At 37.6% G+C, this 26,959-nt stretch overlaps 1 protein-coding gene across 3 annotated transcripts in view; it reads left to right on the top strand.

Moving 5' to 3' along the window:
• The window catches only part of HCF173 (high chlorophyll fluorescence phenotype 173), a 36,796-nt gene extending 27,376 nt beyond the window's left edge, over nucleotides 1–9,420 (top strand). For 2 of the 3 annotated variants that reach the window (XM_088957901.1, XM_088957900.1), the window contains exons 9-14: nucleotides 7,163–7,252; nucleotides 7,338–7,403; nucleotides 8,534–8,590; nucleotides 8,679–8,756; nucleotides 8,842–8,889; nucleotides 8,973–9,420. In XM_088957901.1, coding sequence (XP_088814027.1) covers nucleotides 7,163–7,252; nucleotides 7,338–7,403; nucleotides 8,534–8,590; nucleotides 8,679–8,756; nucleotides 8,842–8,889; nucleotides 8,973–9,044 — 411 coding nt within the window. In that variant the 3' untranslated portion in view covers nucleotides 9,045–9,420. Of the gene's footprint in view, nucleotides 1–1,791; nucleotides 2,091–7,162; nucleotides 7,253–7,337; nucleotides 7,404–8,533; nucleotides 8,591–8,678; nucleotides 8,757–8,841; nucleotides 8,890–8,972 lie in introns of those variants that run through there. The other variant, XM_088957902.1, reaches the window with a different exon arrangement.
• Nucleotides 9,421–26,959: the final 17,539 nt, after the last annotated feature.

The following is a 26,959-nucleotide window of genomic DNA, read 5'->3' as shown; positions in this document are numbered from 1 at the left end:
AGGGTTTGATTGTTGGGCCGAACCCCCTCTTCAAATGGGATTAGTTTTTTAGGGTTTCACAGTGCCCTACGACAAGTCCTACTGGTGCGGACTGCTTGGAGAGTGCAGATGAGCACTTTAGTGATTTCAGATCACTAATTTTCTTCAAACCTACAGTTAAAACCCTATTTTTGCTCTCACAGTAGTGGGCCCCACAGTAGTGGTTTCAGAGAACAACATCTCAGATTGATAGGCGATTGATTTCAAATAAGTTTTGTGTTGGTATTCCTGATCGGATCAGACCAGTTTCAGATCGGTTTTGTGTTGGTATTTCTGATCGGATCAGATCAATTTCAGATCAGATCAGTTTCGGATCAGCTTTCAGACTTACTTCCTTGACTCTGTTTTCTGGTATAACTGCTCTAACAGTTTGTAGCCACTGAATCTTGATCGGAGATGGAGTTCAAGGGTCAGGGAGATAGTAGTTTTGGAAACAACAGTTATGGTAATGTATCTGAAACCGGGTTTCAGATTACAACTATGAGATTTGATGGGTCAAATTATTTGGAGTGGGCACAATCAGCCATGATGGCTATTGGAGGAAGGGGAAAACTGGGTTACCTCTTGGGAGATGTGAAAGAACCTTCCAAGGAGGACCCAATATACACCAAGTGGGTTCAAGAGAACTATTTAGTTATGGCATGGCTATGTAATTCCATGCAGCCACATATCAGCCGAAATTACTTGTGGGCAAAGACAACCAAAGAAATATGGGATGTTGTGAAAGAAACCTATTCCCAACCCCTCAATGTTGCCAGAGCCTATGAACTGAAGTGTGAGGTGAACAACCTTAAACAAGGAGAGAAGTCAGTTTCTGTCTACTTCTCTACCTTGAAATCCTTGTGGCATGAGATTGACCATCTGGAGACCCTTGAGTGGGAGAGTCCCAAAGATGCACAGACTCACAGAAAACAAGTTGAGACGAATAGGGTATTTGAGTTTCTGGCTGGTTTGAATTCAGAATATGACATTGTGCGACAACAGATATTGACAAGAGATAGTGTGACCCTTTCTCAAGCATACTCCTTGGTGCATAGTGAAGAAACCAGGAGGAAAGTTATGATGCAACCTCAGCCTTCTTTCCCAGCCTTGACAGCTATTAAACCCAAGCCAGGGGGTGACTCAGAAAGGGATCGGAAGAAGGAAGATAAACGGGATCTGGTATGTGAACATTGCAAGAAACCCAAGCACACAAAAGATACTTGTTGGAAGCTACATCCTCACTTGGTCCCAGCAAAACTGAGAAATAAGAAGGGTAATGCTCATATGGCAGTGAACACTGATTCAACATCCTCATCAGGTACATCCCTGGAGACTTTAGCTGCTATTCGGGCTGCCCTCATACAGTTGGAAAAAGAAGTTGGAAGTTCAGCTCAGCCATCCCAGTCCCCATCAGCTCCTGCTACATCTACATTTGCACATTCAGGTACTCGAGCCTCAACTTACCATGCTTCAGCTCCAGGTAATACTGATCACTACCGGGTAATAGATTCAGGTGCATCTGACCATATGACTAGCTTGCCATCTTTGTTTACCTCTTATCACTTGTCCTCTGGCCGAGATAGAGTATCCATTGCTGATGGCTCTCTTGTTCCCATTTCGGGCAAGGGGGACATCAAGTTATCGGACACTATCTCTTTATCTTCTGTTTTGCATGTTCCTAAGCTTGATACCAACCTCCTTTCAGTTAATAGTATTACCAAACAAATGAACTGTTCAGTAACCTTTTTCCCTGACCGATGTGTTTTTCAGGATTTGGAGACGAGGAAGGTGATTGGAATTGGCCGTGAGACGAACGGGATCTATCTGCTTGGGGAGAGTACCCGACGGGAAGAGTCAGTGGATAAGAAGTCTTTTGTTTCCTAGTTTGTGAGTTCGGTTATGCTTTGGCATAACCGATTAGGTCATTTGTCTTTTAAGTCTTTGAAGAGTCTGTTTCCTGCTTTATTTGAGTCTGTTGAGATATCAGAGTTGAGGTGTGAGAGTTGTGAGCTTGCCAACCATTGTAGAACCTCTTATTCTTTAAGTAATAAAAGGAGTAATTTCCCTTTTGATATTGTGCATACTGATGTTTGGGGGCCATATCATATCTCTTCTATGGGTGGGTACAGATATTTTCTACCGTTTGTTGATGACCATACCCGGTTTTCTTGGGTATATCTTATGCGTTCTCGGGATGAGGTTCCTGCTTTGACCCAAAACTTCCATCAGATGATTCTCACTCAGTTTGGAACTAAAATCAAAGTCCTCAGATCTGATAATGCAAAGGAATACTTCGCTCAACCATTGACCTCCTACCTTCGTAGCCATGGAGTTATTCACCAGAGCACTTGCCCTTAAACACCACAGCAGAACGACGTTGCCGAAAGGAAGAATAGGCATATCTTGGAGGTGGCTAGAAGCATTATGTTTACCTCCAATGTACCTATTCGCTTTTGGGGTGATGCTATCCTCACGGCAGTTTATCTCATTAATCGAGTTCCTTCCCGGGTCCTTGATATGAGAACCCCCTTTTCCCTTCTTTACCCAAACAAGGAGTTGTTCATTGTTCCCCTTAAAACCTTTGGTTGTACCTGTTTCGTCCAGCTTCTCGGGCCTCATCATTCCAAGTTTGACCCTAAGGCCTCCAAATGCATTTTCCTGGGTTATGCACAAACTCAAAAGGGTTATTGCTGCTATGATCTGGTTTTAGGGAAACGGTTTGTCTCTATGGATGTCACCTTCTTTGAGGAGACACCCTATTATCCTAGGGTTTCTCCTCAGGGGGAGAGCAGTAAAAGTGGGGCTGTTTTGAGTTTCTTTCCTCAAGGGGAGAGCAGTGAGAGTGGAAGTGGGGCTGTTTTGAGCAGTGAGAGTGGAAGTGGGGCTGTTCCTTTACCTATTCCACTGGGTAATGAAGGTTGTAGTGGTGAGGGTGGTCAGAGGGAGCCGGAGTTGAGAGTTTATCACAGGCGATGCAGGCAGGTTGATCCTAGTCTTCGGCAGTTCCGGCCAGATCCAGTTCCTTCTACGGCTCCAGATCTAGAGCCTACTGAGATACCTCTCGTTGTTGCCACTTCCCCTCCTGTGGATGACCTTGATCTCCCTATTGCCATTTGCAAAGGGAAACGACATTTCACCACTTCTACAGCTCACAGCATCTCACAGTTCCTATCCTATGATCGTCTATCACCATCTTACCGGTCCTATCTCACTTCCATTGCCGATGTCCCTATTCCAAGAATAGTGCAAGAAGCCTTATCGGTTCCAGAATGGAAAGATGCAATGCAAGTCGAAATGGATGCCCTGTTGAAGAATAATACCTGGACACTGGTTGACCCACCAAAAGGAAAGAAACCGGTGGGATGCAGATGGGTATTCACTGTGAAGCATAATGCTGATGGCTCTATTGAAAGATACAAAGCCCGGCTGGTTGCAAAGGGATTCACTCAGACTTATGGTATAGACTACTTGGAGACCTTTGCCCCAGTAGCCAAGATGACCACCATTCGAGTTTTGTTATCCCTTGCAGCAAATCATTCTTGGCCCCTGTTTCAGATGGATGTTAAAAATGCCTTTCTGAATGGAGACTTACAAGAAGAGGTTTACATGCAGTTGCCTCCTGGATTCTATGATACAGAGACAGGTAAGAAGGTTTGCCGACTGAACAAGGCATTGTATGGTTTGAAACAGTCACCTAGAGCCTGGTTTGATAGATTCAAATTAGCCCTTGGAAGGTTTGGTTATGTACAGGCCCAGTCAGATCATACACTATTCATCAAAAGGATGGAGTCCTCTCTGACACTACGCAGTATATGTAGATGATAGTGTGGTGACAGAAAATGACAGTCATGAGATTGAGTCTCTCAAGCAGCTCCTTCATCAAGAGCTTGAGGTAAAAGATCTTGGTGCACTACGGTATTTTTTGGGTATTGAGGTTGCTAGATCCAAGCAGGGGATTTTTATCTCTCAGAGAAAATATGTTCTAGGTCTGTTGGCGGAAACTGGAAAGCTGGGTGTTAAGCCGACCGATACACCCATCGAACAAAATCACAAGATTAGTGCAGAGGGTGGGGACCCTCTTGAGGACAAAGTTATGTTCCAACGGTTGGTTGGAAAGCTTCTATATCTCTGTCTCACTCGGCCGGATATCAGCTATGCAGTTAGTGTTGTCAGCCAGTACATGCACTCCCCATGAACTTCTCATCTTCTTGCGGCAGAACGAATATTAGCATACTTGAAGAGATGCCCGTGTAGAGGTATATTACTCAAGAACAATAATCACATGAGGGTGGAAGTCTATACAGATGCCGATTGGGCTGGAAGTGTTGATGACAGAAGGTCTACCTCTGGATATTGTGCCCTTGTGGGAGGTAACCTTGTCTCTTGGAGGAGTAAGAAGCAGAGTGTTGTTTCCCGCTCCAGTGCTGAAGCGGAATACAGGCCAATGGCTAATGGAGTGGCTGAAATCTTATGGCTGAGGTCACTACTTGAAGAGTTGGGTATTGACTATGAAAAGCCCTTAATGTTGTATTGTGATAATCAGGCAGCTATTAATATAGCCCACAACCCAGTGCAGCATGACAGAACTAAACATATCGAAGTTGATCAACATTTTGTGCGAGAAAGAGTTATATCACAAGAAGTGTGTCTTCCGTACATCACATCCAATATGCAGCTCGCGGATATCCTCACCAAGGCTGTACCGAGGAAGAAGTTAGAGACAGACCTATCCAAGTTGGGCATGATAGATATCTACTCCCAACTTGAGGGGGAGTGTAGAGAACACTGATGTGGGCCCCACTGCAGTGGTCCCCACTGTGTTCATAGGACAGCAGTATTTGTTTCAGTTATAGTAGTGTCAGTTTGAGTCAGTTTGCTAATTCAGCTGTTATTTATTTCAGTTTTATTTACTTTCTTTATTATGTAAGTACCAAGGGCAGATGTGTCCTTTCATCATGTACTAAACATAAGCCTATAAATATTAAGAGAGTGGCGGCGGCAGATCTGTTAGAATCTGTCCCTCCTTTCAGCAACTTGTGTTCTCTTGCTTCTCTTCTATTCTCTCCCTTTTCTCTCATCTTCTTTTCTGTTTTACAAACCTAAAACCTTTTAGGATTCAAGATTGATTACAGTCTTGATCTTCTACTCTCCCCAATCTTCTCTTAGAGAAGATATCATATCAAATCTACATGTAGCTGTATTAAGAGGACATTTGCTAGAGAGAGGACTTGTGCACTTGTGGAAGATGAGTATTTTTGTCAAAGGTAGGAAGGGATGTGGATAAGCTCACAGATAGGTACATGGCATATCAAACAAGCAAAGGATACATGCAGAATACTGGGTTAAATACTCCCTTACCAATCCCAACAGCACCATATGAAGATGTAAGCATGGAGCCATGGGCCTTGTGCTTGGATTGCCAAGATAAGAGGTATATATTCTTGTGGTGGTTTGATAGGTTTTCTAAAATGACACATTTCATCTGTTGTAAGAGTATAAGGTTGATAACTCATGGAGTATCCAAACTTCTGTAGTTGAAAACCTTTTTAGTTGAATTAGGAGTTATTTTTTATAGTCCTATGAAGCTGTTTTGTGATAATCTTGTGCCATTAAAATTGTCAACTATCCAATTCAGAATGGTTGTAAAAAGCATATAGAAGTTGACGGGCATTTTATACATGAATAGGTAACTAATGGAGAGATCTAACTACTGTCTATGAAGTCAGGTGACCAGCTATCTGATTGTTTGACTAAGGCATGCCTCGATTTAGTTGGAAGTTAACTTATGCAAACTAGGCATGCATAATATCTACATGTAGCTTGAGGGAGAGTGTTTAGAGGCATCAGCGTAAGGGAAATTCTATCTCATCTTATTTTATACTAACAGGGTTGCTAATTTGTAACTTTCACATGTATTAGTATAAATATCAAAGAAAGGGTCACGGCCAACACTTTAGGCCCCTCTTTTAATTTTTCCTCTATTTTCTCTTCTTTCTTACTTCCTTCCTCCTTCCTTTCTTTCTTCATATTTGACATTTACAAACTGCAAGTGTTCATACTATATAAATCTCGGTAGAAATGTTCTACCCTACATTTATGTGTTTCCAATAGGTTGTCCTTATGAATTATGAGGGACTTGAGAATAAATACATGAAACTACAAGACTGTTGAACAGATAAAAAGTAAATAACAAATAGAAGGTGCACGAACTACTCTTCACTTTCTCACTCCCACTACTGTACCAAGCCAACAGAAATAGTTTTTTCAATTATACTCTTAGTAGATGTAGCAAAGTTATAGGCTGAAAGGCCTCTGTATCATGGAAAACCTGGGAGGTGATTGAGGTCAAACAGTTTGGCTACCTCCTCATCTTTAGTCTTACAATTTATGATTGTCTTAAATTATGTTCATCAGTTCCTTTCCTTCCAAATACTCTAACAAACTGCAAAGGGGATGGCACTCTATGTGAACTTCACACTGTGCCCAAGAAAATATAAATTGAAAGAAGGTCTGCAGAAGAGTGCTATTTTCTTCTTCAGTGAATAGCTGAAGTGTAGATTTAAATATCTTGGGATAAGTTCATTAAAGAAAAAACAGTAAGAGAGTAATTGTGATGTGAAGGGAGTCTCTGGAAGCATGCTATTTTCCTCTTCAGAACTCTTAGTGTGTATGTTATTGATTAACTTCAAGGGTGAAAATGCTTTATACGAAAGAAGTTGTTTAGGATCTTCATTTTAGTTTTACTTTTAACTCAGTTGTTTTCTTTCACTACTGCATCTGCTTTCTTGTTCTCACTGTTTAGTTGTCTCTGAAAATTCTTGCAATCAATGAACCAAATATCTCAACTGAGTTAAATTTGATAAATAAAAAACTAGTAAGAGAGAATAATTGTGATATGGGGTGTCTGCTGGTGATATTTTCCTCTCCAGAACTCTTTGTATGAATCTTACACTATAAATTTGAAGGATGAAAATGCCTTATATCAGCACTTTCTTAGTGTTGTTTAAGATCTTTATATTAGTTTTTCTCTTGGCTCATTTGTTTTCTTCTCATAACTTCTCCAACTTATTGTAATCGCTGTTTAGTTATATGTAGATTTTCTACTTTATCCTTGTTTGAGTGAGGTATTGGATGTTTGCAGAGCGGACAGGAAACAGATTTTATTCTAGTTTCGTGTACAGGATTAGGAATTGAACCTAGCAGAAGAGAACAGGTTCTTAAAGCTAAGAAGGTTGGTGTTTCAACTTTTTGACTTAGGAATTGTTACATCAAGTTCATGAATTTCTAAGTCATCTACATGTTTGAACCTTTACCAGGCTGGAGAGGATTCACTTAGAAGATCAGGCCTTGGTTACACCATTGTTCGTCCCGGTCCTCTACAGGTATATCCTGGAAGCCTTGTTAAATTTCTTAAGAATAACTTGGGAACATGATATCAGTAGATTCATAAGAAGTTTTGACCATCTGAAAACTCAATGATTTTCAGATGATAGAGAGTTTGCTGCCTAAGTTCTGGATTACTGAATTATTAAATATTGGGGAAATAAGATTACTACTGAGTATCTGAGCAATAGTTTCATAGTAGATGATTCTATTTTATCATCATAACTTTGTATTTCTTAGACTTAACTGAAATTCTTGTTTTTCAATTAGATATTGCTTTCTATACATAACTTTACCTGCCTGCCTTACATTCATTTTTCCTGGAAACAATTGTTGCATTATAATTCATAAATACAACAGTGTATTTATTTGGTCCGTGTTCCTTGTCAAAGCACATCTCCTGGATGCAGTTGCCGAGCAGATGGTAGCATGCCTACCTAATATGGTCTTTTTTTTTCTTTTTTAATTTTACAATGACAATGTATCTGACCCCAAATATTTTGGATAAAGGTTGAATGATAGAAATACTAAAGAGAATTTATTTGCCTGTTTTCTTCGGGACCATCCCATAATATCATTCAACAGAATAGTAAACAAAATGAAGAGTTACAAGTCTCTAGGAATATTGAAGAATCATTTAAAAGACACCATAGTCCAAGTAAAGAATTTATTATTTCTATGCTGTTCAAAAAGGCTTATTTTGTGTGAAGTTCTTCTTTCTCATCAAAATAACAGTTGAAAGAAGAATGAATGGAAGCTAACTGCAGAATGCATTAGAGAGGTTCGATAAAGGCTAGCAATGGTTTTTCTTATTACTAGGTTAGATTAAGGCTAGTAAACTAAACAACTTAACAGTAAATGAGAGTTATGCCTTTGTAATCTGTGTGTGTGCTCTTCTTTGTACATATTTTCGTGTACTTTTATTGTTTAATGAAATCTGTAATCTTTCCTCTCGAAAAAACCTAACAGTAAGTTATTGTTAATCGATAAGATAAATTATCCAGTTTTCAGATCATGGAGGATTAAATTAAAGGAAGGTTCAATAGACTGTATTATTCATTTCATCTAGTTTTGTTTCTGCAAGAAATGTAAATTCTTTGTTTCACATAAACACTTTCTTTTTTTCCAGGAAGAGCCTGGTGGACAACGTGCTCTTATCTTTGACCAAGGGAACAGGATTTCTCAGGTAAGAGTGGATGTTCTTCCACATTAAGTGGATTGATAAATAGTTCTATTCGTTCAAGCATCAATGTTAAACTAATCTTTCAATGCAGGGCATCAGCTGTGCAGATGTAGCTGACATCTGTGTTAAGGCATTGCATGATTCAACTGCAAGGAATAAGAGCTTTGATGTGGGTATTTTCTGTTCATTTCATTTTCTAGTTCAGTGGTCTATTAATTCTGTTGTGGGGCTGAGGAACTAGTGATTTTGGCCAGGTATGTTATGAATATGTGGCAGAGAAAGGGAAGGAGCTCTATGAGCTGGTAAGGAATACGTTATTAGCTTTATGTATCAAGTTTGAATAGTATTTAAGTGGTAGGATTCTGAGATGCCTCACTTGGTGCAGGTGGCACATTTACCTGACAAAGCAAATAATTATTTGACACCAGCACTATCAGTTCTCGAGAAGAATACTTGACTTCCTCAGGCAATTTTATTCGTTGCATCATAATTCTCTCAGAGATCTTCTTGAATAGAAGTCCCAATTTTTCACAGCACTTTTGTGGCTATTTGTGTATGAGCTTCATGTATATTTTCCTCCAGAAATTGGATCTTTCAAAATTCCACCTTATGCATGCCCACGACGAGTGGATCAGCAAAATGTAAATCAGGTGATAAGAAGAAGCACATCCCCTTGATCAGTCTCCATTCAGTATATGATGAAAGACTGTTTCCTTCTTCCCATGCTGAGCAAAATGATGGAGGAATGCTCTGTAGTTTTAACAACTATGTAAAGAGAAAACTGCAATGGTTGTAAATTAGTGTAGATATATATTGAAAATTCTTTCTCATAACCCACTTTGGTAGTCCACTAGTTGGCATTTACAAGATCTTTTTTTTTTTTTTGAAAATTGGCATTTACAAGATCGATATACTTAATTCAACCAATATTGTATAGGTATCATTGGAAACTACAATTGTAAATAGAAAAAAAAAAAAAAGTAATTATAACAACAGCAACAGTAGTCAAGGCTGTCCAGCAAGTTTTCTAATTGGGTTGCATTCTGAATGATCCAAGAAACTTTAATAGAGCGAGATAGTTTAGGGCTCAAAAAGGACCTTTAGAGTTCCTTTGCTCATTGTAGATTAAATAAAATAATTAGAGGGCCATTATTAATTAAAAATAGTTCCAATGTGTTATTGGAATAGACTTGATATGTTACGTGAAGTTCAATACATGATAATTTTAGGTGATCAACAATTTTAATACTGTGGGATTCAACACAATAAGATAAAAAAAAAAAAAAAGAGAAGACATTTTCTTGGTGCTAGTATCATATGATAAAATAGGATGTAAGATGTTTTCAAATTAAATAGTGGTCTCAATATGAGTTTTCAGAGAGTCAGCTGACACAAGCCGATGAAGGTTCCAAGTATCAGAAATGTAAGGAGAATTGGAAAGGCAATTTTGAGAGATATCCTTGGAAATGCATGGATATTAATATACACAGATATGCTAGGAAAACTATAATAAATCCTAAAAGTATATCAATAATGTATAAGTTTTAGATGATTAAAAATAAGTTATATACATGTAAGAAACACATTTTAATAGCTTATGTGAAGTAAACTATGAAAACAGAATTGATAAACATTAGAAAGTGATGGAAGAACTAAAATATGTATCTTTATGAGTATATCTTAATTTTCAAAAACCTCCATGAACTTCTGGAGTCCTGCACTTTGCCTCTATCATTAACATTGTGTCAGTTAACTTCATTAAATATTCTATTAAACATTTCTGAAACCCCAGGCTACCTTTTTGTCATTTTATGAGATCATTTTGCCCTTTTGAATTAATTTTTCTAAAATCCTAACTCCCACATTTTTCTCTTAGATTTCTTTCAACAAATTTCTTGAGAATGCCTTGATCAGAATGATTAATTCATCAATTCCTTGAAAATAATATGTGCTTTAAAATGGTTGTTTTCATCATTCTGATATTATAGTGACCAGGCTAGTAGGGGCCTGAAGGGAGTTGCCAATATAAAAAGGAAAAGAAAAAAATGGGGGGAGGGATTATTTTGGAAAACATTCTGATTTAAGAATGAGATTTTAGTCCTAAACCATCTTAATGACTCCAAAACTAATCATGAACTACCATAGGTAATAATTAGGGTACGGGTGTGGAAGGGGTTAGGCACCACACCCTCCCAGAATCGAAATTCCAGCCTCTACTAATACCCTTTTTTTTTATCAAAAAGAAACTTTAAAAAGAAAGAGAAGTGTTCAATCGTATCACTTAAATGATTTATCAAATTTCCTCTCAACCTTTGGATACTATGGGCAAATTAAAAGAAATAATTTCATCCTTGAAATTCCAGTTTCCATCCAAGTTTACATGCCTAAATGCAAGTCTACATGGCATGTCAAGATGCAAGCAAGCAAGAAGATAAAAGCATTTACTTCATTATAATTCTTACATGATGCATGAGCATATAAAGATAATCATAAGAGAAGAAGGAAATGCAAACAAGAAGACAAAAGTATTTAGTTCAATCTTCCCCATTCATTAGATCATACTCATACTTAAGTTGTATTAGCAATTCAACCCATGCAATTTGAATAGAAATTTAGTTAGGTTTGGACTGGCAAATTTGGGATTTGACATCAATTTGGTTCCATGAAAGGTCCATGTATAGGTTCCCTTGGTCCCATCAAATTCATCTGATATATACTCATGCTTTATTAGAGAGGGCCTAAAGGGACTCAAAAGTATTTATGAGAGAATGATGGATTTAATGAGGGAGGAGAGATGTTACAAATAGAGACTATAAGAAAATAAAGACATTAGAGAGTTTTGTTGTGGCTTCTTATAATTTTAACAATTTAATTTAAAAATAAAGAACCACATGTGTAATTGTGTGAGAAATGAGAGGAGGAAATAATTGAGATAGATGAAGAAAAGTTGAGATAGTTAATAAAAGGATATTATTAACAATTTAATCTAAAGATTCATGGTTTAAAGAAAAATCATGGGCAGAAATACTTGTAAGTTGGTTGAGATTTATGAAACTTTATGATGAGAGTTTAAGATACCTAATTTAAAATTTTCATCTTTTCATTTTAGTAAGTTCTTTATTTTTTAATGTTCACGTGTGAAGAATGAGAGAATGGGAGACTCTATGTGAGGCCTATGGTGAGAGACCCTTGGCTTTCATACAGTCCTTTTTCTATCTATACTATTGTTAAATGTATGAATGAGAGCATGGAGCTTTTGCTTGACTAAAATATCACTATTTTTGAATTTGGTCCCCCTCTAATTGGGAGGGCAGAAAATGTAAATTGAATTACTACTTTCACCTTATTTAATTCCCTCTCATTAAGCTTTATATTTAAGTATTAATTCCCATCATCTTTCATTGAATCCTATTCTAGACTAAAATGCTCTTATCTTTTAATTTCACCCCTCTCAAAATTGTGAGGGTAGAAAATGTAATTTGAACTACTTTTTAGCTTATTCAATTCCCTCTCATTAAATTTATATTTAAGGTATTAATTCTCAAACTCTCTCATTAAATCCTATCTTTAGGTTATTCCTCACTAATAAATTCTATCTTTTTTTCTTACTTCAAATAAATTTTGTCAATCATATCTATGTCTAATACTTTTAGCAATGTAAAACCCATGTTTAAAACCAACTGAAAAAATGACACTATTCTTTCATCCTGTGGTGGGTAAGTAATTCAGTTATCCAAGTCAAATGGGCCAATTCATGATGTCATAGTTAAATAATAAACTTTTAAAATAGTAATAGTACAATAAATTAAAAAAAATAAAATTTATAGGAAAATTGAGCACATCTCTAATATTTTATATTAAGCATATTTAAGAAAATTATAAATTGATAAATAATAATTGTTTTATTCATGTTGGAAATGAAATATAAAATTTAAAATCAGTCCAATAATTAAATTGCTTTTCTATTGTAGTGAGTAAATAGATCAAACTTTTGGGTCAAACGTGTCAACCCTTAATGTCATAATGAAATAATAGAAATTTAAAAAAATACATAAAACATAAAAAATGAAAAAAAATCTAATATTTTATATTATCATTTTAAATAAAAATAAGTGTGATAAGCAATAATTGTTTTTAGTAATGATTGAAACGAAATACAAGCCGACCCAAAAAAAATTGTTTTCCTGTTTGCAGACCCCACAAATAGGGTCTACAAATGTGTCAACCCTTGATATCATAATTAAATAATAAAATATATATAAAAACTAAAAAAACAAAAAAATTACAAAAAAAGGAAGAAATTTTGCAGCAAATGTTTGGCACATCTCTAATATTATACATCATCAAATCAAGCAAAAATTAAAAGAAAATTGTAGAAAACATTTGTGTGCATCTCTAATATTTTATTAATCATATTAAAAAAAAGTGCAATAAAAAGAATTGTTTTTACTGATGATGGTAATGAAATATAAAATTCAAAGCTAACCCAGAAGTAACGTTGGCCTCATGTTTGGTGGTCCTAGTTAATAATTCAACCTTTTAGGTCAAATATGTTAACCATTGTTGCCACAATTAAATAATAAAAATTAAAAAGATATAAACACAAAAAAAAGTTACATAAATCAATAAATTTTGTAGATAAATCATTTGGGCACACCTCTAATATCATATATTCTAAAATTCATCGTATTAAACAAAAACAAGTATGATAAATAAGAATTATGTTTTACAAAGATAAAAAAAAAAAGAAATTGTTAAAAAATTTGGAAACATATTAATACAATCATCTTCAGCAGCATCTAAAATTGCCATGTGCAAGGCATGTGCCCACTTACTAGTTATATATATTGATGGGTATGAGCCAATGAAAGGCTTATCCCTGAAACTATCTTCAAGTCAAATAATGAGGTAAAGAAAGGAAATTAACAAAGACTAATGCAAAAAAGAAAGAAGACCAACTTGAAGCACTAAATCCCAATAATCTTCTCATCATACTTGTTCATTTTTATGCCCTCGACCCAGACATCTCGACCACAACTTTCAAGCTTTAACTCATCCCACATAATTCGGAGACTTGAAGTAGACCATGCAAACTAAAGACTTCGAAAATGCCGGCCTCAAGAAGCTCTTAGTAGATAGATCTCCACTATGGGAGAGCTTCCACTCTTGCTTTATTGAGCATTGATCTTGTTCCTCCATTAAGTCTCCTAGCAAAACCTTTATTTATAGTGTTGGGAGGGCTAAATTTTTCAAAAGGGGAGGACTTGAACATGGCTATGTCAAGGTTAAAGCAAGAACATTAAATTTTAACCTCTTGAGTTTGAAGTAAATCAACTTTGGTTCAATTTAGAAAGGTTCTAGAGGTGTATTTGAGTGTGGAGGGTTGAATTCAACACTTAAAACAAGTTTTCCATGAAGAAAAACACTCTAGAGGAGGTAAAAGATCAAAAGCATATATAACGTTCATGCCAATCTAGGCATGACTCTAATCCTAGATCAATCATGCGGCAAACTAAGCTAGTCACATGATTATTGCTTGAGTTTATTGTGTAGTTTTGCTTTTTGTTTTTTGTTTTTTTGTTTTTTTTTTGTTTTTTTTTTGTTTTTTTATAGAATGTGTAGTTCTCTTTGAATCAATCATTTTGACATATTATATAGGGTAAATTTCTTAAACTACCCTTATGGTTTAGCTAATTGACTAAGTGCACCCTTACTGTTTGAAAATTGACTTCTCTACCCTTACTATTTCTAACAATTGTCTAAATCTTCCAAGAGTCATTAAGCATGGACAAAAAAAGTCAAATATCCATTTTACCCTTCTATGAAATTAAATTTGTGTCCCTTGTTATAACTTAACTCAAAGCCCTATTCAAACACTCACCTCATCAGTCGAAGGAGGGAGGGAGCACCATCCATCGGTGCAGCCTTCGCCATCGCCAACAATGGCGATCGTTGCAACTACTGAACGACGGAGGTCGGTGAGGGTTTTTGTATTTTGAACACTCGTCTTTTGTTTGTTCAGCATTAATAAACCCTAATCAAAATGACGAAGGTTTATACTGATACATGTACAAATTTTGGTCGCTTTTGCAGGGGATTTTTTTGCTTTTGTAGTGAGTTCTACAAACGAGATGAGTGTATTATTTATTGAAATCTATAGCATCTGAGGTATATACAGATGCCTCATCTTTTTATGGCTTGTCTGTGGTAGGGGACCATCTTTTTGTGATTTGTTTGTGGTAAGGGACCATACTCTGAGATTCGTGGCCTATGGCTGCGTCCACACCGATTCTTAGACCGAGTCAAATGGGTGTTTGAATGCTCCCAAGTTTATACATAGCATCAGTCCTTTTGAGGGTTACACATGGCAGTTTTGGGACCCATGTGTTTGCTATAGTGCAGACATGGGAGTTACACATGACTACTTCACAAAAAATGGGTTGTGAAAAATATTTTTTTTTTCTTGCACTGTGCAATCATTAGGATAGAAATACACAACCCTTCAGTTGATTTAGACACATTGTTGTGATAACATTGCACAAGTAAAGACATTTCGAACTTTAGAATAACTATGGAAGGCATTAGCCCAGTGAATTGTACTTAAACTTGTTGGAATTTCTATTGTTATTCAACATTTCTATCAAGAGTAGGTACTGTAAGAAAGTTCTGCCACCCACTTCCCGTAAGTGCTAAACTTGAATAAACTAACCCTAAAATGAGAAACCATGAAATGGAAATGATAAAGATGTTTAAGACTTTCAATTTTCAAAAGTCAATAATGTAAAATAAGTATCATCTCCCATGCTTCATGATACTAATGTTACCAAGACTTGAATAGAAGTATTTGAGATAAATATAACAGCATGAAAGTTTCAAAAAACAAATACTAGATTCAATGTGAACTCTGGATCACTTGTTGGTTAAAAATCTCACCCCAATATAGGGGTTTAACTCATGAGACTCAAGAAAAATAATGCCAAAACACTATTGGTTAAAAATCTCACCCCAATACAGGGGTTTAACTCAAGAAACTCAAGAAAAATTATAATGCAAAAACACTTTTTTTTGAGAAATTATGTCAAAATTGCAATTACAAAACACTGTTGGTTAAAAATCTCACCCTAACACAGGGGTTTAACTCATGACACTCAAGAAAAATTAGAATGCCAAAACACTTTTTTTTTTGAGAAATTATGTCGAACACAATGAGTCACACACCAAATTCACTTGATGAACCATGAATATTTGTTTGATTTGAAGGAAGGGGAAATCCATCATATGGATGGATGAACCATACTAGATGGCTGGCGAAATTTCAAAAATTTCTTTTTTCCCTTCTAGGAATCGTATTTCTAGTTTTAGAAAAACTACATTTATCAAAGATCGTTCTTGAACCAAACCGGACCAAATCTGAAACCAAAAGAAAGGGAGAGGAATACTTGATATAGAATCCACACGTGTAGTTCCCAAAGTAGGTGTTCATGCCCAAAGAGGGTACCAAAACCCGCTTCCACTGAAGATGATGCAGCTTATGATGAAGTAGGCTTAGCAATGCAGTCCTTCAGCAAGAACTACAATCCAATAGCTTACATCAAGCAAGGGAGTATGAGCACGGAATATGATATGATTTTCTTGCAAAATCAGAGGTAGGAACTGATCTCTATCAGTCCAAAAGGTGGAGAACGAATTGGGTATTTATGGCGGCAAGAGCAGAAGGAGAGAGGAAAAACTGAGAGTAGTGGTGTATCTAAATTGGAGTAGTTCACCCTCTCCTTTTATAGATCTTAAAGAGAAGCTCTCCTAATCCAATTAGAAATTTCCTAATCCAAATCTTTACTTGGATCTGGACTCTTTAAGTGGATAAGACTTATCCTCTTATCCTATCTGCTGATCCAAACCCCTAAGTCCATCACTATGGGCTCTTAATGGGCCCAACATTTACACTAATTGGTCCTTAGGTCCAGCCATCCTATGAAGACCCAAGGACAATGGACTTATGTGAGATATAGCCCATCAGTTATAAAAGCCCTAAATGGTCTTACACTTAACCTCTCAACCCGTAATGATCAAACACTGTCCGACAAGGGAGGACCTCTCCCTCAGCTACAAGGTGTAGTGTTACACTCTCTGCTCAGATGGATCTCGAGAATTAAAACCTTTTTGCAAACCTTTTTTCTTAAAATATAATATATATGTGTATATATTCATATAAATATATTTTGCAAAAAAAAAATCTCAAACAAGTTTGAAATCAACTGCCGAAAATTTTGGTTTCCATTAGAGAGAGTGCAGTCCCGATCATTCACTTTGTCCGACAAAGCGGCTTATCATGTCACTATGATCACCCATTCGAGTGAAATCTCAGACTACCCCAACATACCCAGGTTTTGACCCCGAAGGATCTCATTGATTGGTATATCAAAGACAGCCTAATCCAACACCCAATGCAGTACCATAATCGAGTCTAGGGGTTAGGTGTAACTTTCTAGTTTTGCCCACCAGTCTCCAAGGTCTAGGGCACAACTGGAAATTGGCCTAAATTCAGTGTTTCAAACAAACACACACTACATGTGCTTTGGGTCTAACCCTGGTAGCTGAAACAAGCTACACCAACCGACTTGGCAGCACATAAATGTCAGCCTTGGTAGGATAAATTTCCCTAAGTTTATCCAATGGCTAAGAACATTTTAAACTAATACGAGTTTCGTAAGTGTCCAGTTTAAAGGTAATTACACAGAAACACACTAGATATAACATGAATCAATTATGTACTTTTATTCATTTACAATAAATGGATCTATACATCAATCTGATTGAAGCTAAGGACATACACTGTCTAACATGATTAGCCTTACTAAGCAAGCAAACTTGAATATTCAATTCAAAACCTTACCCCTTCATCGTCTACAATTAGCAAAAGAAAATACTTTGGACATTTTTTACTTCCAATTTGGAATTGTTAATGGCAAGGGGATATGATGACAATATAAGGTTAATCCCTTCACCTCAAGAGACTAGAAATTTTTCTAATATTTTCATATATCAAGAGTGGGATTTTTTTCCTTTTTTTCTTACTTTATTTTTTATGGATTCAAAGTTGATATGATAGCCCACTTCGAAAAGTGGGCTTGTAATATATGATAGTGGTTGATATGATAGCCCACTTCCAGGATGGTCCTAAGTCATATATTGCTAGATGGTTGATATAATTTAAACCTATCTACTTTTTTTCTATTTTCATTTTTCTCTAGGGTGAAATTAGCTAGAGCAAGAAGATATTATATAGCATCTTGGTTACACATGGTCATGATCATGTAATTCTATATTTCTGCCCATCTAAAAAATGTTTTGTTCTTCTCTTTTTGTCAAATACAAAATGTTCATTCTCTATCAATCAAATAGGAAGTACTTCTCTTCCTTATGAAATGTGGTATGTGAATGATTTTCTTATGAAAGTTGGTATATGTGTAAATGTTTTTCTTATGAAATGCAGTATGTGGATGCTTTTCTTATGAAATGTTGTATGTGAATGCTTTTATCTTTCCTTTTCATTGGTTAAAGTTTTGTTTCCATCATGCACAAGAATGGAAGGAGGGAGATATATGTTCATTGTCAGCCATGGTGGTCAATGGAAGACCATTAATGGGAAGTTGTCATATGTTGGTGGTGATGTGAGATATGTGGATAACATTGACAATGACGGGTCTTACTACTTAGACATCATTGATGACTCTTGCAGTTTGTGTGGGATCTACCTCGCAATACGATAACCATAAACTACAAGGTACCGAATCGTGAACTAGAGGAGCAATTGAGTTTGTTGGGTAGTGAGAGTGACATGTTGCAAATGTTTGTCTTGCACGGTTATATGCATGAGATTATCTTCTATGTCACTACTACGGATGCTAAATGTGTATTAGTTGATGACATGTATGTTCAAAGAAGTGGAAAGAATAGTGACCATTGAAAAGGAAAGTATATATTTGAAGGTGATGATGATTGCTGTATTGTTAAATCTATGTCCGATGATGATGCTCATTATGATGGTATTGGAGATGGTGCATCTGAGGATGAGTATGATTATGGAATGGAGGTTAGTGATGGTGAATTTGATGAAGACTAGAACTGAGGAGATGGGTTGGTGGTGATGATGATGGGCTGGAAGGTGATATGTTTGGTTTTCTTTTAATGATTTGTCTTTTTATGTATTTATTATAGGGTTATATGAGACTTTTTTGTTCTGTGTACATGATCAACACTCCAAGTGCATGAACCATGTTCAAGTTGAATGTACTGTCAATATAACACTTGTTTTTTTGTAAATGTTAATGAACCACTTGTTAAATGAATGATGGGTTTTTTTTTTTATTTTTAAACAAAGTCCTCTTCTATAAATGAATGATGTGTTTTTAACCAAAACACCCCAAAATCACATTTGTTCATAAGATGTGTGCAGAAGCTGCTTCTATTTTTTTTAGAATCCTAACATGACATTTCATTAAATAACATGCTCAATTACAAGGACCAAGTTTGTAGTTGGTTAACTAGAAGGCCATATTTGGCTTAGATAATGAGCCAAAGAATTTGTAGAACTTAGAATACAGTGAACCAAGAATGGAGACAGCCTCTGTAGTAAGCTCTACAATTGGATAATAAATTATTGAAATTGAAAAGGAGATGAGTCTATGTCCAATAGAGCTCTGATGACCAGTAATGCAACTCCCTCAGTTGAAAATATGTACGCATGGTATTTTTTTCTTTTTTCCCCATTTTTTGTTTAGAAAGAAGAAAAGATAGTAGATGTAGAAGACAACTGGTTTTGTCAAACACAAAGAATAACTTAGCTGACTCTAGCTGAGCTCAAATAAGTTGCATAGTGTTTGATAGTTTAGAAGCTTCCAATATTACAACCTAAAACTAAGATTCTTTAACATTAACAACATCAGGTCTAAGTTTAAGACTGAACAATTGAGGATAACTATAATTGATTTCAACTGACCCTTGCATTCATTTGACCACAATCTAACACTTGACATTCATTCATCTATTCCTCCCAGATTTGGATCATTTAACATGGGAAAAGTTCACAAGTTCCATTTCTTCATTAGCAAAATAACATTAGTTTGGTAACTTTTAAGTAAGAACACATGTGCAAATGAGTTGATCATAATAAATTAATTTTAAACTTGAGAATTAAGCTGCAACATGAAGTGGGGTTTTTGATGACAAAACTCTGATGGGAAATGCCTATTCAAGGTTGTATTTGGTTGGCAAAGAAAAAAACACCCCTTAGCTAATTATTGCTGATGATATTGACCTCTATCTAATTATTAAAAATTCTATCATTTTTTGCCTCTTTGTATAAGGAGGAAATTAAACTTAATGAACCTACCTCATTGGGAATTCAACTAGACAAAAGGAAAATCAAATTTGAATTCAACTAAATAGTAGGCCACCAATAGGGTTTGAATTCAACTAAATTGTCCAAGTACCAACACACTAGTACATTAGATTATACATCTTTGATTCTCATATTTTTTATACGACCCACCAATTTATCACAAAATTTAGACAATCTATTGAAGTTATCCTTCTCTGACTGGACAACTTCTTCAACATTGTATAGTGGGTCTTTAGAAGGCCCTGCCCCATCTCTTTTGATGGTTACGCTCTGTTAGACATGTGGTCTCCCTGGTATCCATGTAAAGAACTTACACCCACATGCATCATACAAAAAATAATGTGGATTAAGCGATTGAGTATTTAACAAATTTGCACAGACAAAGGGGCTGATCCTGTCACTATGATCAACCATTCAGATGAATTCTCAGACTGTCCCAACATACCCAGGTTTTGACCACCGCTAAGGATCTCACTGATTGGTACATCAAAGACAACCCAATCCGACACCTAGTGCAGTATCATAATCGAGTCTAGGGGTCGGGTGTAACTTTCCAGTTTTGCCCATCAATCTCCACTTTCCAGTTTTTCCCATCAATCTCCACTTTCCAGTTTTGCCCATCAATCTCCAAGGTCTAGGGCAATACTGAAAATCTAGTCCAGTTCAAAGATTCAATTAATCCCACACTGTGTGTGCCTAGGGTCTCACCCTGGTAGCTGAGACAAGCCACCCCAACCGACTTGGTGGCACCATAGTGTCAGCCTTGTCAGGATAGGTCTCCCCAAACTGACCCATTGGCTATGAACATTCTAAACTAACACGAGTCTTATTAAGTATCCAGTTTAAGGGTATTACACAGAAACATACCAAGGGAGCATGAATCAAATATGCACTTTTATTCATTTACAATAAACTCATAAAGTACATCATTTTGATTGAAGCTAAGGGCATACAAAACACTCTAACAGCTCCCACTTGCACTTAGGTCCAATCAGGTACTAGCCGGAGTCCCATGCTTTCCACGTGTTTCTCAAACACTTTCTGTGACAGTGGCTTAGTCAATGGGTCTACCACATTCTCCGCTGATGCTACCTCTTAATAACATCCTCCCGTAGGTCCAGTGTTGTCAAACAACAGTGGAATGGGTGATGTGTTGAATTCCAAATTCAGGAATGAACACCTTCATTCATAAGGCAGCCTCACTTACGGCAATGCGCTCGGCTTGGGTTGTGAACTGTTAATTTGCTACTTAGGACCCCTGTTTGCTAACATTCAGGAAATAGCACACGATCCTATCGTAAAAACATATCCAGATGTAGACTTTCTATCATCTGGATCTGACTAGAAATCGGCATCTGTATACCCTTGGATCTGTAGTGAGTTACCATCGAATACTAGACAAAACTCTTTTGTCCTTCGAAGGTACTTAAGTATGTTTTTCATAGCAGTCCAATGCTCCTACCCTGGGTTGGCCTGAAATCTGCTTACTACACTCACTGCCTGAGCAATGTCAGGGCGAGTGCACAGCTTGGCATACATGATGCTCCCTACGGCAGAGGCATAGGGAACGTCTTTCATGCCATTAATCTCTTTAGAAGTCTTGGGAGACATCTTCTTGGAGAGAGTGACTCCGTGCCTGAAAGGAACATTTCCTTTCTTAAAGTTTTCCATGCTGTATCTTTTGACGATTTTGTCAATATAGGTAGATTGGGATAATCCTATTATCCGCTTCGATCTATCTCTATAGAGTCGAAGACCCAGTATATAGGAGGCCTCTCCAAGATCTTTCATGGAGAATTGCTGTGAAAGCCATACTTTCACCGTAGTCAACATTCCTACATCATTCCCAATGAGTAGAATGTCATCTACATACAGAACCAAGAAGGTAACCTTATCTCCACTGTACTTCCTGTAAACACAGGGTTCATCCGGATTCTGCTCGAAATCAAACAATTTGATGGCAGAGTCAAAACGGATGTTCCAACTTCTAGAAACTTGCTTAAGTCCATAAATGGATCTGTTAATTTTACATACCATGTTTTCCTGACCCGCAGCTATGAAGCCTTATGGCTGCTGCATATAGATATCTTCAGTAAGATCTCCATTCATGAATGCAGTTTTGACATCTATCTGCCAAATCTCATAGTCATGGTATGTTGCTACAGCTAACAGGATCCTAATGGATTTAAGCATGGCCACAGGCGAAAAGGTTTTCCTCATAATCGATGCCCTCTTTCTGAGTGTACCCTTTCGCCACCAGACGAGCTTTGAAGGTCTCAACCCTACCATTGGGACCCTTCTTCCTCTTGTAAATCCATTTGCAACCAATTGCTTTTACCCCGGAGGGCGGATCTACTAGAGTCTAGACTCCATTGGTCTCCATTGAGTCCATCTCTGCTCTCATGGCCTCCACCCACTTCTGGGAATCTATGTCCAACATATCTTCCGCATAAGTCACGGGATCCTCCTCACTAGTCAAGGTTTCCACCAGGTAACTATCCTAGTCATAACCATAACGGACTGGTGGCCTGGATACCCGAGTGGATCTTCTAGGTTGGTCACTACCTGGAACTTGTGGGACATCTCCCACTGCTCCTGAGCTCTCCTCATCAAGAACAATTTCCTGATGATAGGTGTCCAGGATATAATCGTTCTCCAAGAACTGGGCATTTCGACTGCAGAACACTTTCTACTCACTTGGGTCATAGAAAAGGTAACCTACAGAGCCTTTTGGGTAGCCTACAAATAGGCAACGGCTGGTCTTGGATTCCAATTTGTCCGCACTCGTTCTTTTAACGTGTGCTGGACAACCCCAAATCTTCAAGTGTTTGAGACTTGGTTTCTTTCCGGTCCAAAGTTCATATGGAGTGTTCGGAACTGATTTGGTTGGAACCCGATTCAGCACGTAAATTGCAGTCTCTAATGCATAACCCCAAAAGGATGTGGGTAACTCTAACTGTATGAGAAGTGACCAGACCATATCCAATAAGGTCATATTCCTCCTCTCTGAAACACCGTTAAGTTGTGGTGTAGCAGGAGGAGCTAATTGTGATACTATCCCATTGTCCTTTAAGTAGTCCCTGAACTCGTCAGAGAGATACTCGTCACCTCGATCAGATCGAAGGGCTTTAATTTCTCTCCCCAACTGTTTCTCGACCTCTTGTCTAAACTCCTTGAACTTTTCAAAGGATTCAGACTTGTGTCTCATTAGGTACACGTAACCATATCGTGAGAAATCATCTATGAAGGTGATGAAATACACATGTTGATTCCGTGTCCTAACACTCAGGGGACCACATATATCAGTATGTTTTAGGTCAAGTGTGCCTGTACATCTTTCAAGCTTACCGTCAAATGGTCGTTTTGTCATCTTGCCTTGTAGGCAAGGCTCACAGGTGGGAAGATCTTCTACAGTTAGAAAATCCAAACGACCATCCTTTACCAACCATGTGATTCGGTGAACACCGATGTGGCCAAGTCGGTAGTGCCACAGACACGTGGGATTAACTGTATCACGGGCTCTCTTCTTGGGGATTTCAGCCGACGTAGTTTCGGTTATGTTAGTTTCTAGAGAAGGATGTAGAACATAAAGACCGTTCTCCAGTTCCCCGTATGTGATGAATCTGTTATTTCTTTTAATAGTAATCGTATTACTAAAGAAGACAGAATAACCATATGCACACAGTTTTGAAACAGGAATCAAATTTCTTCTTAAATTTTGTACATAAAGACAATCTTGGAGTACAATTTTTCCTTCTCTAAAAATTAACTCCACGATTCCTATTGCCGCGGCTGCAACAGTTGCAGTAGTCCCTAAGTAGAGAGTGACTTCTCCTTCACTCAGCCTTCTGTTTACCTTGAACCCCTACAGTGAGTTACACGCATGAGTTGAAGCCCCGGAGTCAATACACCAGGACGCAGAAGCTACCAATAAATTGGTTTCTATAACACAAGTTTCGAAATTACCTTTCTTGGGTTCCAGGTAGGCAAGACATTCCTTTTCCAGTGGCTGGTCTTCTTGCAAAAGTGACAGGCATCCGATGCTTTGTTTTTCTTCTGCCTTTTGCTTTTAGTGGCTCTTTTCTGAGGCTTCTTTGCCTTCCTCTTTCTCTTGCCCGTTTTGCTAGCTTCAACAAGCATAGCTATAGGCTCATCCTTTTTAATCAGTTCTTCAGCTCTTTGCAATATATTGCTGAGCTCTTGCAAGCTGACATTCAGTTTGTTCATGTTATAGTTCATGATGAACGGATTAAAGGAAGGAGGCAAAGAATTAAGGATAGCATCTATCTGGGTTGCGAGGTCCAGCCCGGATCCAAGAGCCTCCAGTTCATTGATGTAACCCATCATCCGAAGACAATGATCGTGAACTTGTTGGCCCTTGGACATTTGAGTGGTCATGAACTGTTTCAAGACTTTTTGCCGAGTAGAACGATTCTGCTCTTCATACATTGTCCTCAGGTTGTCCAATATGTCCTTGGCAAGTTCGATCTGATCAAACTGCCTCTGTATTGGGTTGTCCAAGGAGGCGATGATGTAACACCGGACTAGGGAGTTTTTCTCCTCCCATTCCTGATAGTCTCTCCTTCGGGCCTCAGAAGCCCTGTCTCCTGGATGCTCCGGGGCAGGATTCTTTGCCACTTTGTCCAGCTTTTCTGAAGCTAAGACCAGCATAAGGTTCCTGTACCAATCGGCGTAGTTTGGACCCTTAAGCTTGTTGTCATCAAGAAGCTTTGCAAAAGATCCGTTTGCCATTTTCTGATAAAAGAGCAAACGTCAGTCCACAACCTAATTTGATTCATGTTCATTTCATAGATATGGCTTTTAATCTACGATCCATTTCCATTTGTTCATCTCTGAGATTTCCCTTCTTTCTCAGTGACGGAGACTACGGGTTTTCTCTGGAAATGTGGGAAATCACATAGGGTTCATGGAGCCAACTGTTTCAGTTGCATAACCCCACCACCTTTCTGTGAAGGATCATATCCACTCATCATATGAGTTTTCCCTTTGGCCTCTGTCAGACAAGGTTCAGAGTCATTTTCAGGTAAACATTTATGTCTAGTGAGTGATTACCCATCATATTTGTGAACGCCAAGGTACCGTGAGAGAGTTCCCATTTTCTGGTGAAGCCCCTCCCACATCGGTCTATGACGCCCCTATCATCTTATGAAACACTCAGACAAGCCCAACCGCAAATGGATAACCCATTTTCTGGTGCATTTCCTCATTACTGAAGGACCCATCCTCATGCTAATAATGGAAGGCCTTTAGAGAGTTCATCATATGAATCTCCCTATCACTTGCACTCATATTTGCTGGAGGGAACAAATAATTACGCCCTAGTTTGATTTAGGTCAAACCAAAGTGGCTCCCACTGACTTTCATAAAGCCATATTTCGATGGGTCTTAAATCGGCTAGGGTTCCGCACGTAACCTCTTGATGAGTTGTGGGGCCCACCACTGAGGGAGGTCATCCAATGACCAAAAAGGGGCACCATGGCAATGATGTGCATTCAGCCATGGTGTGCGCAAGAGCCACTGTCGAATGAGCATGGGCCAAGTACTTATGGCCCATGTACGCAGCACATCACACATCCATACATCTCATGTAGGGATAAATTGATCCAATCAATTAAATATCTCTAAGGCCCATTGGAAGCCCGTTAAAAAATCCATAATATTAACCGTTAATATTGTCTAGGTATATGGGCTGAATTAGGGTTACCCAGTTCGGCCCATATAGCTTCATCCTTTAAAGTGGGCTTTTAGCAGTTTTAACTATTTAAAACTTGGCCTTTACAGGCTGGGCCGAATTAACCATTTAATTAAATATCAATCCTCATGCCCATTAGTGGGAAAATTAGGCCTGACTTTCAGCCTTGATTAAACCCTAGATTTGGTCCAAATAGTTTGAACCAATCTTGGTTCGAATGGGTCTAGGGTTTGATTTTTAATTAAATCCTTAATTCAAGAAAATAATCTGAAATTAAATAACTGATAAAAGAAAAAAATCAGTTAATCAGGGCTGTTTGCACACTACGTCCTGCAAAACAGAGGTTAGATCACAGATTGCAGTTTCTCAAACTGCAAATCGCAGATAGCGAATCTCCCATCTGCGAAATCTCCTTCTCTGTGTTGCCATCTTCGATCCAGAAATAAAAATAAATAGAAATCATATTTCTATTAATTATTACATCAGATCGAATGCCTATACATTAAGTCTAAAAATAAAAAAAAAAATTATTTACAAACCAAATGTAATAAATAAATTCAATAAACTGCAAATCTTGCAGTTCTCCCTGTGCAAACCAAGATTTCAATCTCCTCTTGTACGAACAGCCCATAAATCAAGAAAATTATAAAGAACTATTCTAAATAATAATCAGATTTATTTAAAATTAATTTCAGATTATTTGCCCATCTATTTTGGGAACAAATTTCCCAAAACCTATATCTACGCAAATTGGGTAGAACGCCTTCTCCCTATTTGCGCAGGTTCAGATCTGAAACAGAATGGTTCAAGATTTGAACCATGGCTCTGATACCACTGAAGGGATAGGAAATCCATCATATGGATGCCCAAAGATTGCGGAATAAGGGACGAATTTCAGAAATTTTTCTCTCCCTTGAACTGGGAATCGAATTCCCTATTTAGAAAATCATATTTTCAAGGATCATTCTTGAACCATAAACTGAACCAGATCTGAACCAAAAGGAGGAGAGAGAGATAATATCTGATACAGAGAAACAATATCTCTCAATGGAGGTGTTCACGCCCAAGGTAGGATCCAAAATCCGCTCCCATTGAAGATGGCGCAGTGCAAGGTAGAGCAGAATCAGTAGTGTCCTTCCTAAGAACTTGATTCTTCCCAAGAATCACCTGGGCGGCTTATGAATACAACTCCTACCAATCTTTTGTCCAAAAGATTGGAATCAAGATCCAATCTTGATTTCTCCCAAACAATGGAGAT

Source organism: Nelumbo lutea, chromosome 8 (assembly GCF_056320005.1).
Source record: "Nelumbo lutea isolate HS-2025 chromosome 8, American lotus-T2T, whole genome shotgun sequence".
NCBI lineage: Eukaryota > Viridiplantae > Streptophyta > Magnoliopsida > Proteales > Nelumbonaceae > Nelumbo > Nelumbo lutea.
Note: the sequence above shows the minus strand (reverse complement) of the source record. Positions and strands in the feature narration are given on the sequence as shown.